The following is a 27,115-nucleotide window of genomic DNA, read 5'->3' as shown; positions in this document are numbered from 1 at the left end:
CAGACATATTCACGGATACTCGAGTCTCTCCGTTAGTGAAGGTAATGAGTACTATCTCAAACTTCAAACATTTCACTATTACTGCATGCCACCCAGTGTTCAGGCTTAAATATTCTCAAGTGTCTCTCGTGAAGAGATAGAACCAAAGTCTGAATGTGAAACCCATTGCTTTCTTTTGTTGAGTGCAGAGCAGTAATGCAAGTCCATAGTAAGTTTCTACTTCCCTTCAGATCTTGAGAAATTCTGTCTGAAAGCTCAGTTTTGGTAAATGAGGAAGCTTCTCAGGAAGATGAGAAGAATGACTATTCCCAGGTCTTTCTACCAAGGACATTTAGAAAGGAGAGAACTTCTGAAGAAGTTCAATTAACATATATTGGGAACTTCCCTGACACTTAAAGTCTTGCCTGAGGCACAGAGAGATTAAGTGATTTGCCCAAGGATACACAACCAGTAGATGTCAGAGTTGGGATTCAATCCCTGGTCTTCCTAACTATGAAGCTTCCTAATTTTATCTATTACTCCCCACTGCTTCTCGTATGATAGCACCTTTCACTTCTGGAAGAAATAGGTTTGTATGTGGAAAACTTTGTACTTCTAATACATTTGTATAACCTTATGGTTTACAAAATTATTTGCATATATAACCTTATTCAATCCACACAACAATACAATGGGGTAGGCACTAAAATTGTCAAGGCTCAAAGAGACCAAATAATTTGCCTAAGGTCATTAAACTAGTCGGTGCTCTTACTCATATATCAGGCTGCTTCTCTTACTATTTACATGATCTTGGGCAAACTGGTGGACCTCTGGGTCTCCATTTCCTCAGCTGTGAAATGAAAGAGTAAAACAGATTACAACATGCCCTCTCCCACGCACTCTTTCCTCTTAGAATGAGTAGACCAGATGACTACATTCTGTCTACTGTTCACTCCTTCCTCACCTCTGCTTCTTAGAATCCCTAGCTTCATTCACAGCTCTGCTCAAGTTTTACCACTACAGAGACCTATCCTGATTTCCATGTTGCTGGTACTCATCTCTTCTGCACCATTCTTACCCCCAAAAAGAATTTATTCTGTATATGTTTTACATGTATACAGAGAAGTAATATGGTACAGAGGATCAAGTTGAGAAGACCAGGGTTTGAGACTAACCTCTGACATATCCTTGCTGTGTGATGTCACCTCTCTGTGACTCAGGAAACTTTCTAAGAGTATAAACTGCAAAGCATTTACTGATCGCATTGGTAGAAGAATTTCTCTCATTGGGATATCTCTTATACCAATGAAATCACAAGTCATTAAAATAAAAAAGAAAGAAAGAAAGAAGGAAGGAAGGAAGGAAGGAAGGAAGGAAGGAAGGAAGGAAGGAAGGAAGAAAGGCCTGTTAGGCATTTTCCGACCTGTATATATGTTGTTTTCCTTCCATAAGCTCCTAAGAAGAGGGCCTATTTTCTCTTTTATTTCCAAATCACTAACATCTATATATGCCTTATATGTGTAAGTAAGACTTGACTTCAGTTTTTATAGTATAAGTGAAATCCGGGGTGGTACCCATTACTTTCTTCCCTCTAGAAGTAGTGATTGAAAGCTTAACACTTGTGAAGACTTCACATATTACTTTGCTCTCCAATTATTGTGAAAGATTCAACTTAAGAAAGTGATAGTGGTTAGGCATAATATAAGGAAAGCATAAAAATAAGAGAGAAAAAAAGTCTTTATCATCCAAATCCCTGCTTACCTGTTGGTTCCTATTTCATCTCTAGAAAACATAGCTCTTTAAACCAAGTTTATCAATCTAGACTGGAACTGGTAATTAGTTACTTAGAAGTGAAAAGGCCCATATTAAAGCCTCCTAAAAACCTAGATCTATAACTAGGAAATTTTGTGCTCAGAGTAAATACCACAAATCACTCCTGAGTCAATTGATATGAAGTGTACCCTCAGAAACATTAGTCTCAAGCTACTTCTGGGGAGGGTATGGACAAGAAAGCAAAGAGTGGCAGAGGAGTCCATCTTAGCCTGTTATCTGGAAGTTTCCTGTTTTTACTATACATTCTTACTAAGTGCTCTGTTGTTTCTATGGTGCTGAAGGGTTATGAGTCTAAATTTGAGAAGCTCTAAATTTGGTTCCCTGGTACAAATCCCTGACCCTTTACCATAGTTATAATTCTGGAAAGAGAATAGCTTGGACCTTATCCCTTCCCCAATCTTTCCCCATGTCACAGGTATAGAAAAAAAAAAGACCAAGAAAAGGCTCTGATACTGAATTTTTAGGGTTTTCTTACCCTGATATTTTGTGGTAGGTTTCTTTATTTTTTAATATAAAGTGACAGAAATAATTTGCCATTAGAAAAGAGAAAGAATCTTTAACTATTTACAACTTTTATACATCACAATTTTTTTCTTATTTTGTGTTGTGTTTCTTTATTTTTATTGTGTTGTTGTTGTTGTTGTTGTTGTTCCTGCATCATCTGAACAAGTCCCAACTGGAAATCTATACAACTCACAAAAAAAAAACCTTCACCCTAAACCCCCACCCCTACCCATTGAGAAATAAGATAAATCAAAGGGGGAAAAAAATCAACATTTTTTAGGTAATTAATTTGCTTATATATATATATGTACACATATTTTTAAGTTTTTTTCAAGTTCAAACACCAAAATTCAAGAGAAAAAAAGAAAAAAATATCACCCAACCATCCTCCCTCCCTTTTTCCTCCCCTCCCCCTCCCCTATTCCAGAATCTCAGTGGATCCCTGCATATCCAAAATGAGAAATACTTATTTACAGAAAAAAAAGAACAGGGGGAGAAGAGGTGGATGGATGGGGCATCAGAGAGCCAGGAAGAGAGGAAGAAAAGCCTGGGGGGGTATTTGTGAGAATTGGGCCTCCTCATAAAGTCCAGACAAGCCTGAGTTCTTGACTGTGCTTTCCCCAGGAAAACACCATGCTGGGAAAGTTATGACTTTATCCCCCTCCCCATTTTGCTCTGGAAGGGGTGAGGCTCTGAGTTGGCAACCCAACCCCACAGTGGATGTATATTTTAAGGTTCCCCTCATCACCCCCACATACTTACACACACTCATGCGAACACTTACACACACACACATACATGCGTCAGTCATTGTGGCTAAGTATGATTATGAAGCCAGCACTGGCTCCTTTCAAGTTGAGGAAAAGAGACTTGCCCTTAGGGGTTGGAATGAATTGCCCTACCCTGTCTCTTTTCTGCTTCCCAATGTAATGTGTAGTGTAGCTCCCCTGAAATGTTTCCCCAAGCATTACAGCCACTTCCCAGCACCAATGCTAGGGTGGTCATTTAGTACCAAAGTTCCTGCCATAATGCGTTCTTTCTTTTCAACATTTATTATCCACTTCTTCAATGTTCCCCTGGAACAACTGGTCACACCCAATTAACCAGGTATTCAGAATACCCTGAGTTAGGACAATGTTGAGGCAGAGTGAAATAAAGGTCCCGACAGCCTTTTACTCAACCTTGGAGGCTGGACAGCTCCTGACTGCCTTGGTGCAGAAAACAATCACAACAAAACCACCATTGGCTGTTCTCCTTAGACATCCCTATTACAGGGTTCCATTAATTTTCAGTGCAAGATACAGAATAACCCTTTTAGACAGCTTACCTCACCATGCAGTCTTCTAACCAAGGAATGAAAGCTTATGATGTAGTATGAACCAACACTTGGTGGGCAAAAAATGTCTAATTTTGCTGAAACATGTGGCATAACATCAAATTGTATGTCTATAATCTGCTCCATCACTTGAGGAAGGCAGCAATAGTGGTGATGGGCAAAACTTCAGACAGACTTCAAATTTGGAATTTGGAGAAATACCTCCATCAGATAATGCAAAGCCACATCTGGCTTCTGTTTTCTAGCAGTTATTTTGGGAGTTAGAGAACTATTTATATTTAACATGCATATATGATGTGCTTCCAAAGTCCTTAGTTTATGGATTATTGTCCTCTGAATCCACACACCCACACAACAGATATACATATATACATACACATATATATTACGTGTATATTTCTCTTTCTTATCATTTCTTCTGACTTATCAGAGCAGCAGAAAGTATTCTCAAAATTTCAAACTGCCATCTTGCTAACTTTTTCCTCTGTATATTGCTCAATAACAATGCTTTAAAAAATTAACAAACTTGGGGCAGCTAGGTGGCACAGTGGATAGAGCTCTGGCCTTGGAGTCAGGAGGACATGAGTTCAAATCTGGCCTCGGACACTTGACATTCACTAGCTGTGTGACCCTAGACAAGTCACTTAACCCTGATTGTCTCACCAAAAAAAAAATATAACCAACAAGCCATTGAACCCAGTCCTTCTTCATCCTCCAACCTTCTCCCCAGGCTTCTAAGAGGTCTCCAATACCTTTCCCTCATCTTCTTGCCCTTGTCCTTATTCTATGTTACAAAATCAGACATTAAATGAAAGTGAGCTAAGGCAGAGAGCACTCCCTTCTTTTTTTTTTGGCCGGACACTGGTAAGCAAAACTGTTTTTCATTTCTGTTGACATGACAGGGATCTTTTTCTGATAAAGGAGAAGGAAGGTAATGAAAGAATTATGCTGTGAATATCATGAGACTTCTTTGCTTCTCTAGAAGAGACTAAGTTAGTTTAGAGGATTAGCAATAAAAATATGGACTCTGAAAATGTTTTCTTTGCAGAGGAAATAGTCAAATTGCTATGTTTCTTCAATCAAATTTGCTAACCTATACAAAAATCTATCTTTTGGTTCTTCCTCAGATAGTAACAACCTTTTTCTTCTTTAAGCAAGGGTTTTAAAAATTCAAATATCTCTCCAAAACATGGTCAGAACAGTGCCTTATTACTTGAACAGGATTTTATTCATCTCTTGAGTAAATGTCAGGCTAACCTTAGAAGGGTCAAGGCTCAAAAAATGCAGAGCTTCAGGAAGGCTTCAAATATCTGGATACTTAACAAAAATTACCTTTTAATCTTAACCTTCAACTGACAGCATCAACTTTCTTTGGGCTCCCTTTTGATCTTAGAATAATCAGTGTAATTTAAAAAAAAATCTGTGTTCTGCGTATTGGATCACATCACATAATACCAAGCTAGAAAAGATCTGAGAGATCATTTACTTCAACACCCTCATTTTACAGAGTAGGAAACTAAACCTTGATAGATAAATGATTTGCCCAAGGTTCCAAAAGGTCATAACTGATGGACTTTGTATTTGAAACCATGTATTTTCACTCTAACCCCAATATTCAATCCACTGCATTATAGCTTACCTCCAAATTTCCAAGAGATGACTATGCAGCTTTCTCCCTACTCTGCTGTTCCCAGTAATCAATTCCTATAAACAAATGCTCTCTATATCTTAATATGCACTCTGCCTTTCTCTCCAGAAGAAAAGAATTTTTCAACATGACTTTTAAAACATTTTCTACAGCTCCTCTATTCTCATTTCTGAGTCAATAAACTCCTTGTTGACATGTGTAAGCCCAGGTATTAAATCAATTTACGTATTATGCATTTGTAATTTGATCCATCAATTTCTTTCTTAAAGGAAAGAGTAATATAATTGAAAACCTTGTTCTTACTAAGGTGGAATGAATTACTTTCTGACAAAAGGAAAACTATCATGGTCCCCCCCCAAAACTGCATTCAGATTTGGAAAAAATTTAGCTAGCTTTATTCCCCTATTAACATTTTCTGTCCTTAGCTATGTCAGTTTTTCAATTCAAATAAAACAAAGTATCAGTACAAGGAAGGTTGGTGGAATCAGAATATTGCTGGCTTAAAGAAGAAACTCTGGCAATCTTTTAGGAGAAGCAGTCCTTTCAAAAATTAGGAGACTGTCTCTGAAGACTGGAGGGGCAAAATTGACTTTTTGTGGGATCTCTGAGGAAAGCCTCTGACATTTTTCAAGTTAGCCCATCACCATTTCTGAAAAATTAGTGCAACACCTCTGATTGAGAAAGCTACTAGAACTATTTTCCAACAGATCAACTAAACAGCAAGCAAATATTTTGGTCAGGGAACAAGTTTGAGGATCTGAGTGTATGTGCCATTCATAAGTCCCGGAAGATTACACCTTCCCCTCCCTCGTACAACTTTGCTTCTGCTCTGGAGAGACCTCAGACCAAAGTCTCCTGGCTGGCTAGTATTGTCAAATCAGATTTACATCCTTCTCCAAATATAAGTACAAGTAGGCAGACAATATCAAAAGCGGGGAAAAACAAAACTCAACAATGCTTTAAGGACAAACATTACCTCCTATGGCTACTGAGTAGGATTTGTGATAACCTAAAACACAAAGTCTACCTGGCCAGCTGGGAAGTAGTAGCCTGTTACCCTGAATTCCCAAGTAGGAAATGATCTTCCCTCAGGATGCACAGACTTCCTGTGTGAGGGAAATAAAATGTCCTGGAAAAATGACCAACACAAATCCTTCTGTGTGTACCACATGCACCTTCAGCAAGTCATACTCACACGGAAAAAGGTTACTTAAAATTCCAAAGCACATCCCTCCCCACTAATGGGACTGCAAACTGCTGCTGAAGGACACTCAGTTATCTAGCACTTGACCTTGAGGAGGAGTATTTGGTAACAAGGCTTTGCTCACTCCCCTCTCTCTATTACTCTCCCAACCTGAAACAACAGAGAAGGTAAGGGAAAATTGCTGCCAAGAGTGTCTTTACTTTTTTGACCTACCAGCTCCAAAGAGAAGGCAACCCAACAAACTAGTCCACATTATTCCTGCATAGGCAGAAGAGGGAGGAGGGTAACCCAGGCACTGAGGGAACTAAGAAACTAGAAAATGGAAAGGTATTGCCATGTAAAGGACCTGAAAGAATGCTCCCCTTACCCTCCCCCTTTAAGACGTCCCCTTCCTTTGATGGCTATAAAAACAGAGAGATGGCCTATTTATTATGGCTATCATGCATTGATCCAGAGCATAGCACATCAGCAAGGGCTGGAATCATGGCAGGAATAAGATCCAAAGTGTAAAAGGAGCACAGATATCTCTTGAGACTTTAGTGTTTCAAAAGATATTGGGTAAGATGGGGAGAATTCTGACTTCTATTTATCATCATCATAAATGGTTCTACTTTGTGAGATAGTCCTTTGCTTTAAAATGAATTATTCATGTGCCCCTCATTTGGGAAAGCCAAACAAAAAAGTCAATGACCTGAGTCCCAACTGACTGCTAGGGAACAGTGATAGTATATATATGTGTGTGTGTGTGTGTGTGTGTGTGTGTGTGTGTGTGCATGTATACACATATATGCACACACACACACATATATTTGGAAACCTGGGAATTCCAATTGACTATGGGGAGGCAAATGGAATTCTTTAGGAAATGAAGCACATTTCAAGAGACATAGCCAATATAGATCGAAAGGACCAAAATGCTTGATCATAGTGGGTGACAAGTGAATATCTATTCAAATCAACCCCAAAGACTCTGTATTATGGACCCATACTATTTTGTTCTTGGGAAGAAAGAATCCTCTAGAGATAAATTGCTTTTCTCCCCCATGGCTGACAATTTTGGAATAACAGATAACATGAGTATCACCTTCATAGTGTTAAGAGACTACAGAGGAAGGTATCTATTTCATTGTGAAATATTTATAGGAGAATGTGGACAAAAGTCAGGATCTGAAGAAATGGCAGGTATGCAATGTGTGCTACTGCTCTTAGGGCCACTACAAATTGAAATGGACATAGAATTTTGAAAACAAAAAGGAGGTCAAGATATCAGGAAAGTATCACAGGCAAACTCCATTTTCATTAAGAAGAAATGTGATTTTCTTTCTAACAGTAATCTCCCCCTTGAAATCATCACCTGAGTTTTTTGCTAGCAGCTGTTTTCATGGTGAAGATCAATTTTCCTTTAATTTTCTTTATTTCAGTAGAATGGTTAACACAGAGCACTCTAGCATTATACATGTTATTTCCTTTCAATAAAAAAGTTACTCTTCTGAGTATGTACACAGACTTCAAGGATCACATTATCACTGTGTTCATCTGAAAAAGGAATTTGAGCTTCTGCCCCCTTCGGTCCCCTCCAGCCAACACAGCTGAAGTGGCCTGTGGCAGAGACACCTGAGAAGAATGAAGTCGAAAGCTGTCAGGCCCTTTCATTATAGAGAAATTGCATGCATATACGGTAGCACTTACACGAAAAGGGGAATGAGTAAAGTCACATGGAGACAATGTAATATAGCTGTAGCTTCTTTTCTCTTGGATCCCTATGAGGCTCCCAAAATTGAATGTGGTCCATTGGAGGCAGGTAGTACAGTGCATCCAAAAGGCAAATAATGGAGGAAAGGTAAGTTTATTTGTAATCAGCTTGATTTTTCCCCTTTGAGCTCATGGATGATATTAGCACTTGCAGGCCCAAATGTGCAGATGGAATAAGAGTTTTTTCCTACCTTCCTTCCCTTCAGAACCAGGTTCATTTCTGACTATAAGGGAGAATAGGCAGTTAGGAATCCTATCCAGCTATTGACCAGGGGCTTTAAAGTCTCAACCAATCACTTAACTAACAAGCATTTAATCACTTACTATGTGCCAAGCCTTGTACTAGGCACTGGGGGAAAAAGGAAAAAGATGAGATGGTCTTTCTTGTTAAACAAGTTCCTTATGTTTAGAGAGGGAGAGATTGTTTTTCCTCCCAATTCCATAGGGAGGATGTTCCTGAGGAATACGTTGAAGAAACATGTCTACAACCATCCTAAGATCCTTAGATGTCATTATCATTACCAGAGGAGAGCACATACTCTGCATGCTTAGCAAAGACTATTAATGAGAGCAACCAGCCAGTAGACACCATCCCCTGGAGTAAAGGAAAGTTATTAGCTTCTTAGCATGGGAAGACATACCAGTGAGTGGGTGAATACAAGGAGATGTTGGGGGCAGAAAAGTCAGGGCCAAGGAGTCTGAAGGATTAGGTTGGGAAACATGTGAAAATCACTCTCCTTTATTGTCTCCCCAGAAGGGTACTTACTCTTAACTTTTGAAACATTTAACCTTCACTTAGGGCTGGCATGCCTCAGGAAGTATCACTCACTTCCCATGCATCTTAGAATGTCCCACCCTCACTTCTAGATAGAGTTTTTATGTATATTATTTTACTTTCATCCACTTCATCAGGATTCTTCTTCTTTTTTTGACACATGCCCAAGTTATACTTTGAAGCAGGGATCTTACTGGTTTTGAACTTGCAGGAAAAGAAATGGAAGCAATGGGAACAATTCCCATCTTAGACAGGATACACCCTTTACTGTAACTGCTTTCATCATCAACTAACATTAATGTATAAATGAATTGCTGAGTAGCATTATATACATTCCCTCTACACACAGATGTTCTCCCGCATCCCACCCTGACCCCCCCCAATCCATCTCACACAAACATCCACTGGAATAAATCCTCTGCCCCAGTTTCATTCTTGAGTTTCTTTTTATTTTGGTGGTTCACATGCTACATAAAAATTGAATTAATATTAAAAATTTATTCACAATGTTTCCCACCCCACAAAAGTTCAAAAGTCTCTGTTAGGTTTTATTTTCAACTTAAAAAAATTACAGGAACTTCATCACTTTCTGGTTACTAAGCTCCCTATTTGCTCTTACTACCAATGTCCTCTCTCTGGCCAGCTTTTGCATACACATACAAAAGTGCATGCATATGTATGTATAGAAATATTTTAATTTTCCTTTTCTGAGAAACATTGATGTTTGACATTTGTATTTTTGTATTTAAGGAGGGAAGAGATATGTCTTGCAAAGAAAAATTATCAATTTGCTTAAGAATCACTTAATTTAACCTCTTTGTCCTCTCTTCAGTTAGAGGGATTGTGAAAGTTGGACATTGTCAATTAGAGCCCTAATTTAAGGTCACCGAAGGACCTTTTTGAAGAGAATTCTTTTAAGAGAATCTGCTACTAACAGATAATTGAAAACTGCAGTGATGATTTCAGGGGAATGCCATGTGGTATTCAGGACCAACTTTTGTTCTTCTCTGAATGATCTAAAACTTCCAGTAATATGAAGCATGGTTGTTTCTAAGGTACTATGCCACAGGAAAATTTACTATACTAAAAATAAGCCAGATGTAGTTTGGAAATATTAAATGTTATATAGAAGCTAAAACTCCCCAAACTCCCACTGTACTTTTTTGTTTGTTTGGAAGGGGGTGAGTTATAGCTGATAATGCTGTATGGTATATCTTTAGGCCCATTCCATCATAAAACAGAATGGGTCCTAGAAAGAAGGCAAGGGGTGATATAGGGGAATGTGGTTGTTTGTCATCTCAGGAGAATTTAGACTTGCCAGAAAGCAGGGTTGACATCCAATTCATTTCTGAATCAGAGAAAGATTTTTTTTTTAGTGTTCAGTGGGAAGCTTATTGTTACTATTTATGTTAACCTGAGCACCTACCTTAATGATTCTCTTCCCTTCATGTTCCCTGCCTACTTCCAGTCTTGATGTTTCCCTTGCTTCTGACCTTGAGAGAGGTAGAAAGGAACAATCATTGGTTTGCCAAAGGTGGGTGATTTTTCTTGTCTCCCTCACTACCCCTTCTACCTCCCTACATTGTCTTTAGTCCATTGTTTATGCAAAAATAGGAGATAATTAATGAAGAATTGTGGAAATCCCTCTACCAGTTTTGTTTCCAAGAAATGACTGTGTACAAGTGAACTCATATGTATCTAGGCAACAGAACTCTTTGTTCCTAGGAGGTCCTTCTAGCCATCACTACATCTCTATCCTCTTAGAATTAATCCACTCATAGGACATCAAAAGATTATTCAGATTTCAAAATGCGAACTAGGAGAAGGCCACAAAGCTAACATTAGAATGTCCAGTTAATGTTCCCTTCCCTTAAAGTTCAGATGTTCTTATCAGACACCAAGCTTTCAGGCTCTGCTTATGGTTAAAAGACAGAACATTAACTGAAGAGGCCATAATATGTCTGTAATGGATTCCAAATGACCAAATTTCACATGCCAAGAACATATTCCCATCCCTCTAGAAAGTAACGGATATGGGAAATTTGGAATCTATTATATAGATGAGGAGAGAAAAGAAAATAGAGGGGAAAGAAAATTAAGTTCAACCATACCCTTCTGGTCAGTATGTGGAAACAACATTTAAATTACTAAAACAAAGCTTAGATATAGTGCAATGGTCCCAGCCTGTAGGATGCAAATGGTCCTTTGGTCATAGCCAAAGGGGCCTTTAGAATAGCCCTTTGTATTTTTTTTAAAAAGCAAATAAAATCTCCTTAATACTATGCTACAATCAAAATATGAGATTGGAAAGTACAGTTAACTCCACAGATAGCACTGACTATGAGATCTCAGGCAAGTTTTTTTAAAAAATATTTTTAAGTCCTTTCCAGATATAGGCAATATCCTTATCAATAGAAAACAGGCAGTTCAGCATATTCACATTCATGTGGCCATGTCACCTTGGCCTGGACTCCCACTGGATCTCACGAACAATGTAAGAGTTAGTTAGGCTTGGGTGAATGAACTCGCCTGGAGTTAACAAAGGAGGCACCAGATCTGGTATCCTGGAGGCTGTAGAGATTGATTATGGTAAAATTCACTGATCCTCTGCCCAAGGCAATGTACAGGGTACTCTGCTGTATTGTTGGCAGGAGGAGCTGGGAACCTGGTGAGATCTAAACTAAGACCCTTATTCCCTGAGGGCCATTCGAGATCTCACAGGTCAAATATAAAGTGTTGCAGAGATGAATCCCATCTTCTCATCTATTCCAGGGTGTTAATAGTTGCTACTGAAATCAGCCAGGATCCTCTTCTCAGTCTCCTGTCACTGACTAGGGCAGCATTTCAGGCAGCTGCCACCTTCCACAGCATATTGACATTGGATAGAATGGTTCTTAGGTACTTTTATTTCCTTCATTAATCATTTTCCTTCTGCCACTTTCAAGTTAGTATGCTGCTGTCCCACCCCAGGACATGTCTCTCACCCCACCAAAACCTTAGCAGTTTTTTTTTTTTACCATTCAGAGTAAAAACTGTTATGACAACTCACACACGAAAATACTTTCCTCAAGAAAGTCTTGTTTTTTCCAAGTTTTGCCCTCCATTAATCCTAAGACAAACTGACAACTGCCCATCTTCACACAGGTAATTTCCCTTCAACCTTTTTTTTTATCAGGAGTCACCTAATTATGCACTGGTTTCATTGGTAAATCATATAATTGGTCTAAGTGGTAAGAAACAAGATTTATCCACACAAACTCCTATTTCCAACAGCAGGCACTTACGAAGCCAACAGGATTTTGACTAGAAAGAAATTTCCCTTATCTTCCACAGCTTTTTGTCTTGCATTTTAATTTTCATCAAATCAAATTTTTATCTCATATTCCCAACACTTTCTCCCCTCCCCCATTTCTTCTTTATCCCCTCTAATGTCCTCAATGAATTTGTGGGGAATAGACTGAGCTTATTTTCTGAAGTTGAAATTTGTCAACGTCTATGATATATTTGACTATGATTCTATACAGTGTGATTTAAATGAGCACATAATAGCAATGGATGTCTCTCAAGGGAGAATAATTTATGAACAGTGGCAAAGTGAGATTTATAGAGGAAGTTGGCTTAGAGAGAAAAAATAATGGGTAAGACAGTGATGGATAAGTGATCTGGTGCTGGTAACATTCAAATCTGGTAGATTCTGGGAAGCAAATGTTTCTAAGGGAGACTGAAGGAAAGGAGAGAGAAGGATCATGGGACACAAAGTAAAAAATGATATCAGATAGCAGGTGAATACTTAGAATTAATAGGCTGCTGGAAACTGAAGTTGGGGCTTGAAAATCTAGATGGTTTAAAAAAACAATTTGAGCAGATAAGATTAGCAAAATTAGGAGGAATAAATTAGTAATTAAAAGAAGATATTTTTGCTTATGATTGACAAGAAATACTAAGAAGATGAAAAAGATGAGGAAATAAAGGTTGAGCCAGTCTCTCACCTTGGAAGTGTGCCATAGTCTATTACAATATTAAGGATTTTTCCCATTGAAAAAGTAGCAAAAATAATTGCTATTCAGTTTGAGCCATCACATGCCCAGTAAAGAGAGATTTAGAGAATCTCCAATATATAATGCAGGTCCCCAAATGATTTTTCCTCTGAAATATCTAGATACCTGAGGTAAAATAATGATGGTTGAGGGCTTGAAATGTCCTATAATTGATTCAATACTCTCTGTTCTTTTGTGTGAGGTAATCTTAGAGAAGGTACCTTCTATCTGTTAAGTGTTTAATAAATATTTGTTTAACAAATGATTACATTTCAAGAATGAGTAAAAAGCCACGAAGACCTAGAAAATACAAATTATTTAAGAAGAACGATCCAAAAGTGAAATGTGATGCTTTAGGAAATCATGATTTCTCCTTGCTAGAGGTCTTTCAGCAAAGACTAGATGACCACTTGCTGGGGATATCTGAAAAGGGTCAGTTACAGGTTGAACTAGATAGCCTCTGAGCTCCCTTCCAACTAAGATTCTCCCAACGTCCAGGATCTAATAGAGAAACAAATTACATTGATTCTTGGGATCAATGCTACTAAATTGCAATAGACTCTTCCTTCCAGTTATTTCATGTAATAATATGCAGCATGAAAAAATTCCAAAATGTATTGAATTATGGCATAGTGAGTATTAAAGGAGTACAATACAACCCCTGTTCAGAAGATTCTCAACTTCAAATATTTAATACTATCATAAATGCAATTTTAATCCCGTTCTGTTCTGGAACTTTTCACCTTCCCTCTCTTGTATATATAGTACTCTAAGTAAACTTTAAAAACCATGAAACAATCACAGAATAACTTTTAGAATCACAGCAGTAGGCAAAGCATTACCGAAAAAAAGATCTTCCCTCACCCATGCAAAATTATCTGTACCAAAGAAAATATATGAGTATATAAGTGCATACATATACATGTCATGTATTTATGTGTATATATATACATGTATATATGTGTGAGACTTATCCATGGCTGATATTGCAGATATGGTAATCATGAGAGATAGTACAGTATAGTGCAGCAGTGTCAAAGCCAAATAGAAATAAGGGCCATTAAACCATAATAAGGATCCCTGTTGGTCACATACATTGACTTAGAAAATTACATATTAACATTATCCATGTTCTATTGTATTTTTATGTATTTTGTTAAATATTTTCCAAATACATTTTAATCTGGGCAGCCATCCTTAGTCCACCATTGGTCAGGGTGGCCAGGGCACTCTGGCATAGTATGTGGAGGCCAGTGTTAGAACCAACAAAGACCTTGGTTCAAGTTCTTTCACTGACATGTATTTGTTGTCTGACCATGGGCAAGTAACTTAACATCTCAGTCCCTTGGGCAACATACTAAGATTCTAAGTTAGAAATGATTTCCCCAAGAGAATGAAATCACAGGCCCAGAAGAAAAAAAAAACTCAAAAAATAATCATATAAGCAAATTTAAGAGTTTCTTTTACAACTATACAACAAATGGCATCAATTCATTCAAAAAATATTCATTGTGCATCACTGTGTGCAGAGCACTGTCGCAGACAAGGTGGGGATACAAAATAAAGAATAATTCCTGCCCTAAAGGAGCTTATAATCTAGAGGAAGCAATAAACTATATAGTCAGATTACATGACCAAAGCACTATATTATCATCATACAGAAGAATGCTATGGGAGTTCAGAGAACAGAGATCATTTCTCAATGTGGGATCAAAGAAGGCACCAAGGACAAGGTGGCATTTAGCTAGATCTAAGAATGGCACAGAAAGCAGTCAAGCTTGGATGAAATACAGGGTACATGTAACGGAACACTGGGAGGTAAAACTAGAAAGACATACTGGGCCTAGACTGGGGAAAGTTTTGAACATAAGACTAAGGAGTTTGGGGTTAATTTTGTAGGCAATAGGGAGCTACTGGAGGTGTTTTGAGCAGGAAAGGGAGACGTTTTGAACTGTGATTTAGTATTAGCTTCCTACAAGTATGTAGGATAGATTGAATGCATAGTTGGCATGGTTGAAGTAAGGGCTTGGGTGAGTGGAAAGATCAAGGGAAGTAATGGAGGAAATTCTAGGAAGCTAGGCAAAATATCTCTGAAATAGGTGACTATGGGTACAGGACAAGTAAGAAAGCAAGTCAGAAAGTGCTGAATGGGGAGAGAGATGGAAGGTTAAGATTAGGGTGAATGATAATAGTAATGAATAAACTGAAATTTATGTAGGCTTTAAGCTTTTCCAAGCATTTTTCACGTATTATCTCATCTGATCAAGCCAATGACTAGGAGTAATAGAATGGAAGAGGTGGAAGGTAAGAAATTCAGGTCTTTTGAAGATGGGAATAGTTCCAGTGAAACAAGGCTGAAGATACAGCCGTGCCAATAAGTGTTTGGATTAATATGGTTCATTGATATAATATATACAATCTTTGTTTTGTGTTCTTTGTAGTACAGAAAATGTGACAGACAACAGTGTACATAAACATATACAAATATGAATGCAAATATACATATAGTCATGCATACCTTTAAAGTAATAAATGTTCATATGATATAGAACGAAAATCACTTGGCATGGATATTCCATTTCATATCCTTCTTTTGCTATCCCCATAGTAACTAGTTCAGTGCTAGGCACCTAGCAGGCACTTAATAAATACCTGATGTACTCATTTGAATTACCTTTTATAACAAGTACTCTCTGCCCTAACTCCCTGTCCCGTGTTCCCCCTCCCACTTGCCCTCAAATCATATTCAGAAAACTGGCATCTCTTTGGATTTGAGCATTTGCACAGCTGGGTGAGTTAGATGGTTTGAGAAGGAAAATAACAGAAAGGGGGAAACTTATATGGGGCCTGTAGAACATGCTCACACCTAAAACTGTGACTCTAAATGTCACTCTGGATAAGTGGAGGTGTTATCCAAGTACCAATTCTAACTCTTCTTCCTTAGGAGGTTCTCTGAATACACACCTCCCCTTGATACTGTGTAGTATAGTATAGAATCCGGTTCCCCAAATATACATATACCTTTGATATTGTCTAGTAGGTACAGTTTGGTACTTCTCCCCTTTCTCTGACCCCTATTATCATCTTCCATGTCTCCTTAGCCCATCCACTGTTTTCAGCTTTCTTTCTCCCTGCCTCTGTCAAAACCTGCTCTCTATGTAGAAAGGGTGAAAGAAACTTATTCATTCCTGTTCAAGTATGCATGTGTTAGTTACCACTGGGGGATGTGGGTGGGTAGGAGTAGGGATTGGCATTTTAATAGAGGGTGGTAAGCCTGAAGCAACAGGCACCAGTCATCAGACCCTTTAATGATCTGTTCTGCTGTACCTTCCCTGAACTCTACTTTTTTATATTTCCTTAGGTATGAATTTTATGAACTGGAATCTCAAAGCCAGTGGTAAAGTGCTATATATCTTTTCCTGCGTTTTACCCTTCTGTTTAAGTCTATTCTTGCTCTCTTATTCTGATCAGCAATAATTTTTTTTCATCATAACCTGTCTGCCCTTTCATGTGACATACAGAAAGCAACCTCATAAGAGATACTAACAGTAGGTAAATTGTTATGTTATGATTTTTTTTTGCATCGGACTTGTACAATTTTAAATTTATTTTGGTTACTTCTCATCTGATTTTTTTTTTTGTATTTGAAGCATAATCTTTTTTCTTGCTTGGTATTGCTAACTGGGAATCCAACACTTCCCATGATTCTACAAAGAATGGAAATTGGTCAATGATTTTCATTTGGGGGTGGGAGTGGATCATGCATGATCTGTCATCAAAAGATTATTATGTCACAGATTTAGGCCTGGAAGGGTCCTCAGAGGACAGGTAGTATAATCCCCTCATTTTATAGATGAACTGAAGGTAAGAAGTGTATAGGCTACCTTGAGAGGTCTCAGATTTATTTTAGCTCTGGGTATACCCAAAAGACCAGGGTGTACAAGAGAAAAATCCTCTAGCAGACTTGGTAGTTTCCCATATTCCAACGATTCAATGATATAATAAAATTATGGGATAGCTCGACAACCTTCTTGGAAATGGTGGTTGTGGTGAAGGACTCATGGTAATATAAAGCAATTCTCTGAATTGAACCATTAATGATGGGGGTAATATTAGCAAATTAAAAACCTAATTTTTAAAAATATTAACCCAATTGGATATCCCTTTATCATTTCCCAGAAATCTGTATGGGAATTCAAATGCTAGCTCATAAGGTGATTAGGAGTCATTCATATCTCTTGCCCTCATACAAGGTATGGCATTCACAAACTGTAGCTATGTATGGCTACTCAAAGAAAATAAACTCTTGGGCATCAAAATAATTTTGATATTACCTAAACAATTCTTCATTCCATACCTTTTACTGTTTCTTATCCTATCCAAAATGTAATAATTCTCTTGACTGTCTTAAGAGGTTCTCCAAATACACTTGAACTGTAGACAAAACTGTATTAATAAAGTTTGTCTTCTTGTGGTGCTTCCCCCATTTCTATAACCTTTATCCTTCTTTTCCATTCCTCTTCAGTCTGTCTATTGTCTTCAGCCTCTTCCTCGCTGGTCTCCAGAAAGGTTGAAATAAACTCATTCATTCATATTTATATGTGTATGCTACCATTCCTGTAGGTGGGTGAAGGGATTTGCCCTTTGACAGAGGATAAGAAGGTTGAAACAGTAAGTATTGATGATTAAGTGATAGAGAAACTTCTGGTGGGCCTTCTCAGTAACCCTGACATTCGGCCATATACAGTTGCCTATTCTATTCTGCTTTATTCAACAAGGGGTCACTACTTTCTCATTGCTCACCAAGATAAATCATCTACACAGAAGAGGATATTCCAAATCTCAAGCTGAGAAGACAAGTTAACCAGAAAATCTGGCAGCAAAAAACGGGCACCTGTTACCCAGATAGGTTGGATAGAGCAGTCCGCCCATATAACCAGTCTGTTCTACTTGAAAATGCTTCCAACACATTCCACAATCCCACAGCAGTTGCATTATTTTCTATACAGCACATACCTGAAACATTCACTGATAGACACACTGCAGATGCAGGCATGTTCATAGTGTTCCATAAATGGCACAGCGGTTAATAGAGACTAAGGATGAGAATAAGTGCTGGAATAGTGTCTTTCAAAAATTGCTGCTCAAGCAATCCAGGTTAATCTACTCCTGAAGATGAAAGTACTGAAGGCAGTTCTTGGCCAAAATTTGCAGAGTGGCCAGCACTCTGCAACTTCAGTTAAATCTTCACTTCATCTCTAAAGCAGCAGAATAATGCTTGAAGATGTCCAGAGGGGGCTCAGAAAGACTAAATTGTTTATCTTCACCTCTCTGCTCAGATTTTATTTCCTGTAATCCCACAGACAGCCTAGTCCCTATCAATGCCAGCAAGTATTCTTTTCATTGGTGGCCTGTTAAAATGAAAATTAAGGCATTGCAGTGGCCAGAATGGTGGAATGCATACTAGAGATTATCCAAAGATGGTAGCTGATAATATTCAAAGTGGGGGTACAACAGCAGAAACAAATGACTCAAGCAAACATGCTTGTCTGAAGGACAATTAAAAGTAAGATGTCATTGAGCTACTGTTTCCATGGAATCTCACAGCTTTAGACAGATGGGTCTTCACCTGGGCTTATTTATAGCACAAGCAGGGTTTGATGCTAATTCTATTCACATGAATTTAATTTCTTTATTATTTTAGTATGAGACAACTTCTAGAGTATAACAAAGTTCATACCTCCCCAGGCATGAATGTTGTAAACATTCTTTACACTCTGAACTGGGTCATACATTTCTAACCTAGTCTCATCTCACTCAAGTCATTGAAGAAAAGTGACCAAGGGCATGAGGCAAAGAAACCAGATGACCCTGATGAAGGAAGGGCAAGATAGGAGTAGGACAAATTATGCAGAATGGGAATATAATCCGATCCTGAGGTGAAAATAAGACAAACTGCCATGCTTGAAAAAGCCAACAATCTTATAAAAGAAATCCTTTCTCCTCATCTGTCTGAAGTTGGTGTCTGTGTAGCTGATGGTGAATATTTGTCTCGATGATTATAGAAATGAGGACTCAACACCTTGAGATCCATATGCTTCTACCATAGACCTAATTTTCTCAACCTTTAAGATAGGATCCTCCTGTCACTGATATCTGGGAACATCGAATGAAACCTTTCTAGAAAAATGAAGCCTGTGCTTGAAGGCCAGTTGCTTCTGTTAAAACAAAACAAAAAACTTTTCTGCAACTGGGTTTCATTCTTTTTTAGAAAAGTACAGTTAGAGAATAGTGGGAGTTTTGGACGTCTACAGTTGTTTTCCTAGGGCAATTGCTTAAACTATAAGGAAAGAAATGATCAGCTGAGTCAGTATGAATCAGACTGTTGTTGCCCCAAATCAACAAGGCATGCTGGGAACTGGGTGAAGATTCCTGAAATGAGCTTTGGACAATTCTCTCAGGAACACCAGGTATGGAGATAATTTGACTCCACATCTGCCCTCAGACCTCTAAGTCTTTCTCCTAAGGCTATCCTCCTATTCTATCCCAGGTATTAATGGGGATAATATTGTAACTCTGAGGCAAATTCATCTAAAAGATATAGGTAACCTGGAATCCATTCTTGGGGATGGCAGATAAATAAGCCTAGGACTAAGCCTGGAGCCAAGATTGGGCACCAGGCAGAACCCAAGGAGTAGTTTGGGAATCCTTCTCACATACAGATGAAGGGATTGATTAAAAAGGGAGGGGAAAGGAGGGGCCCATGGGACAAGTATGTTTTTCCCTGGCTTTCCGCCTCCTATGGCCTCCTACACAAAATGCTTCAAGACACCCTGCACTGCAGTAAAAGCCATACAAAACAATCCCCATACCCCCACCCCCCCAACTGGAAAATGAAAACCCACAACAAAAACACTTCCCTCTACCCCACTCCCACCCCACCCTGCCAGTCCCGCACCCTGAATACTCACAAGAAGAGGACACTTCATCTATACAAAATTAATTATAAAACAAAATATTTACATATGAAATAAACACCATCTTAGTCTCTGTTGCCGTCAGAGAGGGACAGAGTCCCCTTGGTTCTAGATTGCTGTTCGCTAGGTTAGTTGGTTTGGTTTTTACTTTAAAAGGGTGAGGTAAGACGAAGAGGAAGAGCAAGCAAGAAGCCTGCATTGTTAGATGGAGTCATGTTTTGGTGGCCCTTCCGCATCATCCTCGCCCTTCGTCCTCCCTCTTAGTCTCTCCTTTAATCTCAGATAAAGCACACTGTGCCCCTCTCAAAACCTGTGAGAGGTTCAGCCCTTTCCCCCAACTCCATTTTAGAAAGAAAACAATGCTTCACAAGGCCTTTAGTTGGCTTTAAAAAATGAAAGATATTGAGGTAAAAAATCAACAGTGGGTGGTGGGGAGGTAGGAGGATAATGGAAAGGTAGGAAGGCAGGGCAATGGGGAAGGTAGAGAAGAACCCTGGAGAACATGACTTAAAGAGAAATGGTGGCTTTCTTTCCATGGGAGGAGCACCTTTCTGGTTTATTTGTCCTGTGTGGATAGCAGTGAGCTGCTGTCTTGCTTCCAAACTGATATAAGACCCTTTGGGTGCTACCTGGTAGAATGGAGGTCGGGGTAGCATCCACAGAGTAGGATCTATGAGTCTCTTCAATGCCTTTCCCCACACACAAGATTCAAAGATAGGCAGTGACAAATACCCATTTCCCTTCTTCAGCTACACTATTTTTAAAGAAGGGGGCTTCATTTTTACTAACACTTTTCTTCATGGAGCTAAAATAGTTTTATTCTAGAATGGTACTAATCAAAAGAGGAGTGAGGTTGGTTCCCGACATCAAAAAACTCCTATATCAATAATATTTTACACTAGAAACATCAATATTCTTATGGATGTTAGGCCCCCAATACGGTACCAGCTTAGATCCTACTCCTGATTTCTATCCTCTGGCTTTTTTCAGATTACCTTCTTCTCTCCATGCCACAGGCTCTTAGTATATTTTTAGGCTATTTAATTTATACCAAGCCCCAGTTTTTCTCAAGGAGGCAAGCTACATTTCCCATTGTGTGAAGTATGACAAATTCTGTGGAAAACAAGTATGCTTTGCTCACTTTGGGTTAAGTAAGAAGGGATCAAAGTACTGAGGACATCCCCCTCTCCTACTCACCCTACCATAAAGCTCTTCTTCACTTCGTCAATGTCCCACCTGCTTTTCCTTCCTTGGTGACCCCGGGAACTAACTGCTAGGACATCTGAGCCAAATCATAAGGAAAGGTTTTACAAGACTATGGCTACTTCCCACCACCCTTAACTTGCCCAGGAAAGTTTTATTTTGCCTTGGTTTGTTTTGTTTTGTTTTGCCAGTAATGGTCAACACTGCCATACATCACGGAGGAATCTTCTCTCATCTTTGCTTTAGTTGGCTGATTCACCATCCTTTTGCCTAGACTACAGACTATTTCTAAGTTTGAATTAACTTCTGAATGCATTGTTTGAATCCATTCATAACCACACTTTCTCCCAACCCTCTCTGGATGGGGGCAGAATTTTTAAATAACATATAGTCATGTTCATATAGAAGCCAAAAATATCAACTATCTATGTTTGGTGATGTTGAAACAAACAATTGAATGAGTCAAGAATACTCCCTATGTGTTTATGCACACAATAACAGAAAATATAGTATCTGAATCCCTCTTACCTCCATCATTGCCCAGGATACTACTATAGTTTCCTCTTCAGTTTTGCAGGGATATTCCCAGTGTTTCTGTCAATATTTTCCCTGCATCATTCCACTAACTAATTAAATAAATCTTTAATGTAAGCTTCTTGGCTTATATATAAAAAACAAATATAGTCAGCCTACTTTCTTCTGCTATATAGCAAATGCCCTAATATAAGCACACATAGTCTAGGCAAAAAGAAATTGGTGAGAGCCCCTTCATAATTCATAAACAGTTCACCCATTCTGCCTTCTACTTCTTCACTTGAAGTCAAAATCACTGGGGGAAGAGTTCTCTTCTTTGGCCCATGTGACCATCTCTGACCTCTCCTTGTTTGACTCAAATGTATGTGCAAGGAGAACTATTCAGTCCATGCTGAGAGAGACCAGAGAAGGGCCATTGCTCTGTTCCCCTCTATGTGTAGATACTTCTTTTTCCCACTGTGATACACCAAACTTGAATATCATATTTCAGTGCACTGCTAACAGGAGAAATGCCTGATAGATGAAGGAAGGAGGAGGGAACTAGGAAAGGAAGGATGAGAAAAAGATGTCACCAGTGCTGTCTTCAATGAAAATCAGGACTCCAGGATCCCACAAATAAATGAAGAACCAAGAGAAGAACAAATGGGAACCAAGTTCAAACCCCATCACCCTCTATGACACAGGTACCAAATGACATCATACCCTCCCCCCACAGCCCGCACAGTCCCCTTCCCAACTCTCCCACCCCCCCTCCCCCACTCAGACATCAGATTCAATACTAGAAAGTTTCTCATAAACATGCCCATTGCTGGAGCCATTGAAAGCCCTGGGGTTTTTGTTGTTAGGCACACAGGGGTTGGACTGGTTCCCTATACAGATGTCCTTCTGGAAACGGCCTGGTACAGCCGCATGAAGGGCCGAGACCACTGGCTTGTTGGTGACGATGGCCCGGAAGTCCGGCCTGGCTTTCGTTCCCCCCGCCACCGTGGGCTGCCTGAAGAAGTAGGATTTGCTGCCATGGAGCAAGCACTGGTCATCCCCAAAAGTGGGGATGAAAGGGTTTTGTGTGACCCGGTCAGGGTAGAGCGACTTGCTGAGCATGTAGCCACCGCCGCCAGGATTGTTGTGGTGGTGGTGTCCGACAGTGGGCACTGAGGGCTTGTTGTTGGCAAAGTTGGTCTCACCGCTTGGCATCTCAAACATGTGGGCATAGGGGCTCCCTTCTAGGAAACGGCCCTTGTCCTTCAGGCTTACGCTTCGGGGGGGCCAGAGCTGCTTCTTCTTTCTGCAAGTCCACGAAGGTGTCGTAGGAGTGCTGCCGACGTAGCTTATTCCGGTTCTTCTTCTGTGCCTTGGAATTCGATGGGCTCTGAGGGTACTTGGTGGTAGAGGCATTTGACGTCACTGCCACCGGGGCAGCGGGCTGATCGAGCTCTTGGAGGGAGTTGTCCTCACTGATGTCATAGAGGTTGCCTGCTTTCTTGCAAGCTTCACACCGGATGCAGGCCTGCCTACTGGAGTTCTGCCCCACCACTGGTGTGGTATAGTTGTGTAACTTAGAGGGGCAGCTGCGGCAGAAGTTCCCGCCTGGTCTGTCTTCCCAATCGAGGTTAGTCAGGTTCTTCTCCCATGGTGCCGGCACACCACTGACGACACCATGTTTGCGCTCGTTGGCTCCAAAGTCACTGGTTCCATGCTTGTGGTGAGATCTGTTGGCACAGGAACTGCTCCCACTGACCGAATCACGCTTGAAGTCATCTCCCCGTTCCTTGTAGATATCCGTAAGATCCACATGCTCCCAGTGAGGAGAGTTCTCCTTTGTTCGGAACTGGTCCAGATAGAAGTCCCGTAGCCCTTCTTTGTCCCTGAAGTAGCGCTTGTGGTCCGGGGAGCGGGGCGGCCGCCTGCGATAGGCTAACTCAATCTCATCAAATTCTCGCCGTGACTTGGCTGAAGCCGGACGCTTCTTCAAGCTGTCCTTATACTGCTGCTTCCGCCTCTTGGCCGCATTGCCTTCAATGTTTCCATAGGTTACTGTGTGAGTAGAAATATCTGAAACATCTGAGCGGATTAGGTCATCATGGCCACCAAAACGGTCACTCTTGAAAGAGAACTTGCCATACAAATCACTTAGCTGGTTATGTTTGGTTGATGGCAGGCCAATGTCTAATGGCTTCTTGCTGATTGACCTCGGTTGGGTGGTGAAGGGTGGGTTGTCACAGTCATAAAGCCCATCAATGGAGCTTGCACTGCCAATGCTGTGGGGCCGGTGGTGGTGGTGATAGTGGTCCTGGTACATGTTGCTATCCTTCAGCTGAAGGTTGCCAAAAGTTCGTTCTACCTCACTGATATAGTCACTGAAGAGGTTCTCTTCACAGGGGGGATTGTTGTAGGATTTACAGTCAGAATGTGTGAAGCTGCGACGATGCTCAGAAATGTCATAGACAGATGACTCACGGCGGATAAAGTCCAGGGCACTCTGGGGGGATCCATTGACGCCAGACAAGTTAGCCATATTCTTGGCAGTACGAAGTAGGCGCAGGATATTAGAATGTGTATTGTTCATAGTGGCGGTGGGGGAATTCATCACTGACTGGCGCTCCTCAATAGCCACGCCATGGATGCAACTGTATATACCCTAAAGTGGGAGAAAAAAAAAAGAGGCAGGGACAGATTAGGGTTCTTGTGGTGTTATTATTGTGAAGAAAGAGGGAAATAAATTAGTCTATCTTGCTTGCATGGTCAAGAGAACTTAATGTATGAAATAAAGGAAACAGTAAATCCCATAATTCATATTTTTAATTTAGCAAAATACACTATGAAACCTCATATAGGTGCTATAGCACCTGAAGATTTTCAAAGCTCTTCAGGAATATTTTTTAAAAAATGATCCTCACAGCAACTTTGTGAAGTCAGGGACAGTTTAGTTTTACATCTAATGGGAAAATAGTCCACATAGCCTGATTACATGAATTAAGGCTCAAAAACCAAGTGGTTCTGCCATTGGCAACATCATTGGTTTGAATAGGTCTGCCTCTACTTTATTTCATTGTCTTTAAAAAGAAGACTCTGTATCAACCTATATTACCAGTATCCTGACATTAATGAATAATAGTACTACACATGGTAACTTAATGCTCTGTTTGAGAAAGGGATGGGGCCAAGCTCAATAGGATAAAACTCCTGGGTTCTCCAGCATATAGATTCTAAAGAGGTATTTAGAATCTAATGGTAGCCATATCTAGAGTGGGAGGAGGGAGGAAGAAAAAAAAGGAAAAAAAAGACATTTACATGATAATTTTATTATATAATTCAAAGGAATAGGAAAGAGATTTGCAGTTTCATGTGCAATCATCTTTTTTTAAATTATTATTATACTATGTAATAAAATGCTTGTTTTATTCCATAAATTAAAAGTAAAATAAATTTTAAAAGAATGTGCTTTTAAGTTATGTAAGAGACAAAAAGAGAATAATCTGTATGAAATTAGAGCTATATTATAGATGTAACAATAATTTATAGCTATTTTACATGCATGTAATAATAAAAGCCTACTAGTGACTGGCAAAAAAAAAATCAACCACCAGCTAATAGCTGAACTTGAAACATATAGAAAACATAATTCTGACAGAGAATAGGGAGTTCAGGGCTTAAAGAACATTTTCCTGCTACATGATTTAGATATCCAAGGTGAATTGGGGCAAAATATTAAGTATTTTGTGTGATTAAGGATTTATTTTGCTGAATTCTCTCATTTACTCTCATCTTTCAACTTCCTCATAGTGATTATGGGAAGGTCCTGCAGTTTCCTCAGCATGGTCACTCCCTTCACTAATGTTTAATGACAGCCTCTCTATGGTTTAGTAGTTTAGTTATCTGGAGTTGCCTGGGGCACCTGGAGGCTCAGTAACTTCCCCAGGATTAACAGCTAGAAAGTGTCAAAGCAAGGAGTTGAACCCAGGTCTTCCAGATCTAGGACTCTAGTAAATCGTGGTGCTTTTATTATAATGATTATTTATGTAAGAAAACTGAGATTTTTCTCTTTGCTAAGCAAAGCAATCAGCCTTTGCTATTGACAGATATGAATAATAAAGACTGGACTGCGACTAATCTCGCCTTTTTAGCTTGCCTTTTGATGGAGTACAAATTTATTTGAAGCTAAGCTAAAAAGAATGTGGGGAATATCTGAGTGTATCTAAACCTTAAAGTAGATAGTTGGATCTCAGTCCAATAAATCTAGTTTCTCCTGGATCACCTGTCCTATAGTTTTAATGTACATGATCTCTTCAAGGTGACCTTAGTGAAACAAAAAGGCATAGCTATAGAAGTCACCAAAGGAAATAAGAAAACGAATTGTAGATTCAGTATGATATCCATCTTCAAATATTACTGAATAACCTCAACACATTGTTGGCTAATGAAGAAATAAAGAATTGTTTTTTTTCAAAAATCATTGAATCTATAAGAAAGTGACTTGTTGAAACTATTTGAGAAAAAAAATCATTCTCCTTACAAAAGCTCTACTTGAATAACTTGAGGATTGGACTTTAAGAATAAAGAGGTTTTAATTGTTTGAGTTTAGGTTTGTGCCTATTGGCTATGTTTATAGCTTTGTGATCAGAATCATAGGATAGATCACTGATTCTCTAAGCCTACTGAGGGCACTCATTGAATACTCCTAGATATGTTTCTAGTACTAGAGCTAGGAAGAACAAAACAACCCAAATTAAAGAATGATATGAAAGGTCAGTACCCCATTCCCCTCTTCCCAATTAATTCTACTTCTAAATTCAACTGCTGATATTAACGAAGTTTTTCAAATATAAGGATCTGGTAGCCTGGGGCTGCATTCTTTCGGTCCTCTCATCTATTATCAATGTTTAAAACAGAGTGGAACGGAGCTATATGAGTGGCATCTGAGGACAAAGATCCATGCCTTCATTATTGGTTTTCCATGGGAGAGTGAGAAAAACAGGCCACAGTGAGCAAAATTTGGCAGAAACTTAGCAAATCTGTGGACTAGTAATGATAGCTGGCAGAGATAGTACTTTAAGGTTTGGAACACACTTTACATACATTATCTCATTTGATCCATACAACAACCCTATGAGATGGGTTTCATTAGGAGTATGCTGGGAAATATTTTAGAACCAACCTTCTGGGGGAAAACTGTATACACATACTTTTAAGTTAAATGCGCATTATTAACAGTTTTTCCACCATTTTCTTAACTGTAGAAAAACAATTTTAAAAAAATGGAAGCTCTGATTTATGGCATTGCTGATTTCCAAGTTGTAAATGCTTACAGTAAAATTTTAACAATCATTTCTAGC

General features: G+C 39.2%; 1 protein-coding gene across 1 annotated transcript in view; it reads right to left on the bottom strand.

Moving 5' to 3' along the window:
• Positions 1 to 22,541: 22,541 nt before the first annotated feature.
• Positions 22,542 to 27,115, bottom strand: part of GRIN2B (glutamate ionotropic receptor NMDA type subunit 2B) — a 651,709-nt gene continuing 647,135 nt past the window's right edge. The window contains 2 exon segments of the mRNA XM_021001754.2: positions 22,542 to 23,045; positions 23,047 to 24,420. Of these exon segments, the coding sequence (XP_020857413.1) occupies positions 22,542 to 23,045; positions 23,047 to 24,420 (1,878 nt within the window).

This window comes from Phascolarctos cinereus, unplaced genomic scaffold, assembly GCF_003287225.1.
Source record: "Phascolarctos cinereus isolate Bilbo 61053 unplaced genomic scaffold, phaCin_HiC Scaffold_1;HRSCAF=81, whole genome shotgun sequence".
NCBI classification, from domain to species: Eukaryota; Metazoa; Chordata; class Mammalia; order Diprotodontia; family Phascolarctidae; genus Phascolarctos; species Phascolarctos cinereus.
This window is presented reverse-complemented; position numbering and strand designations above follow the sequence as displayed.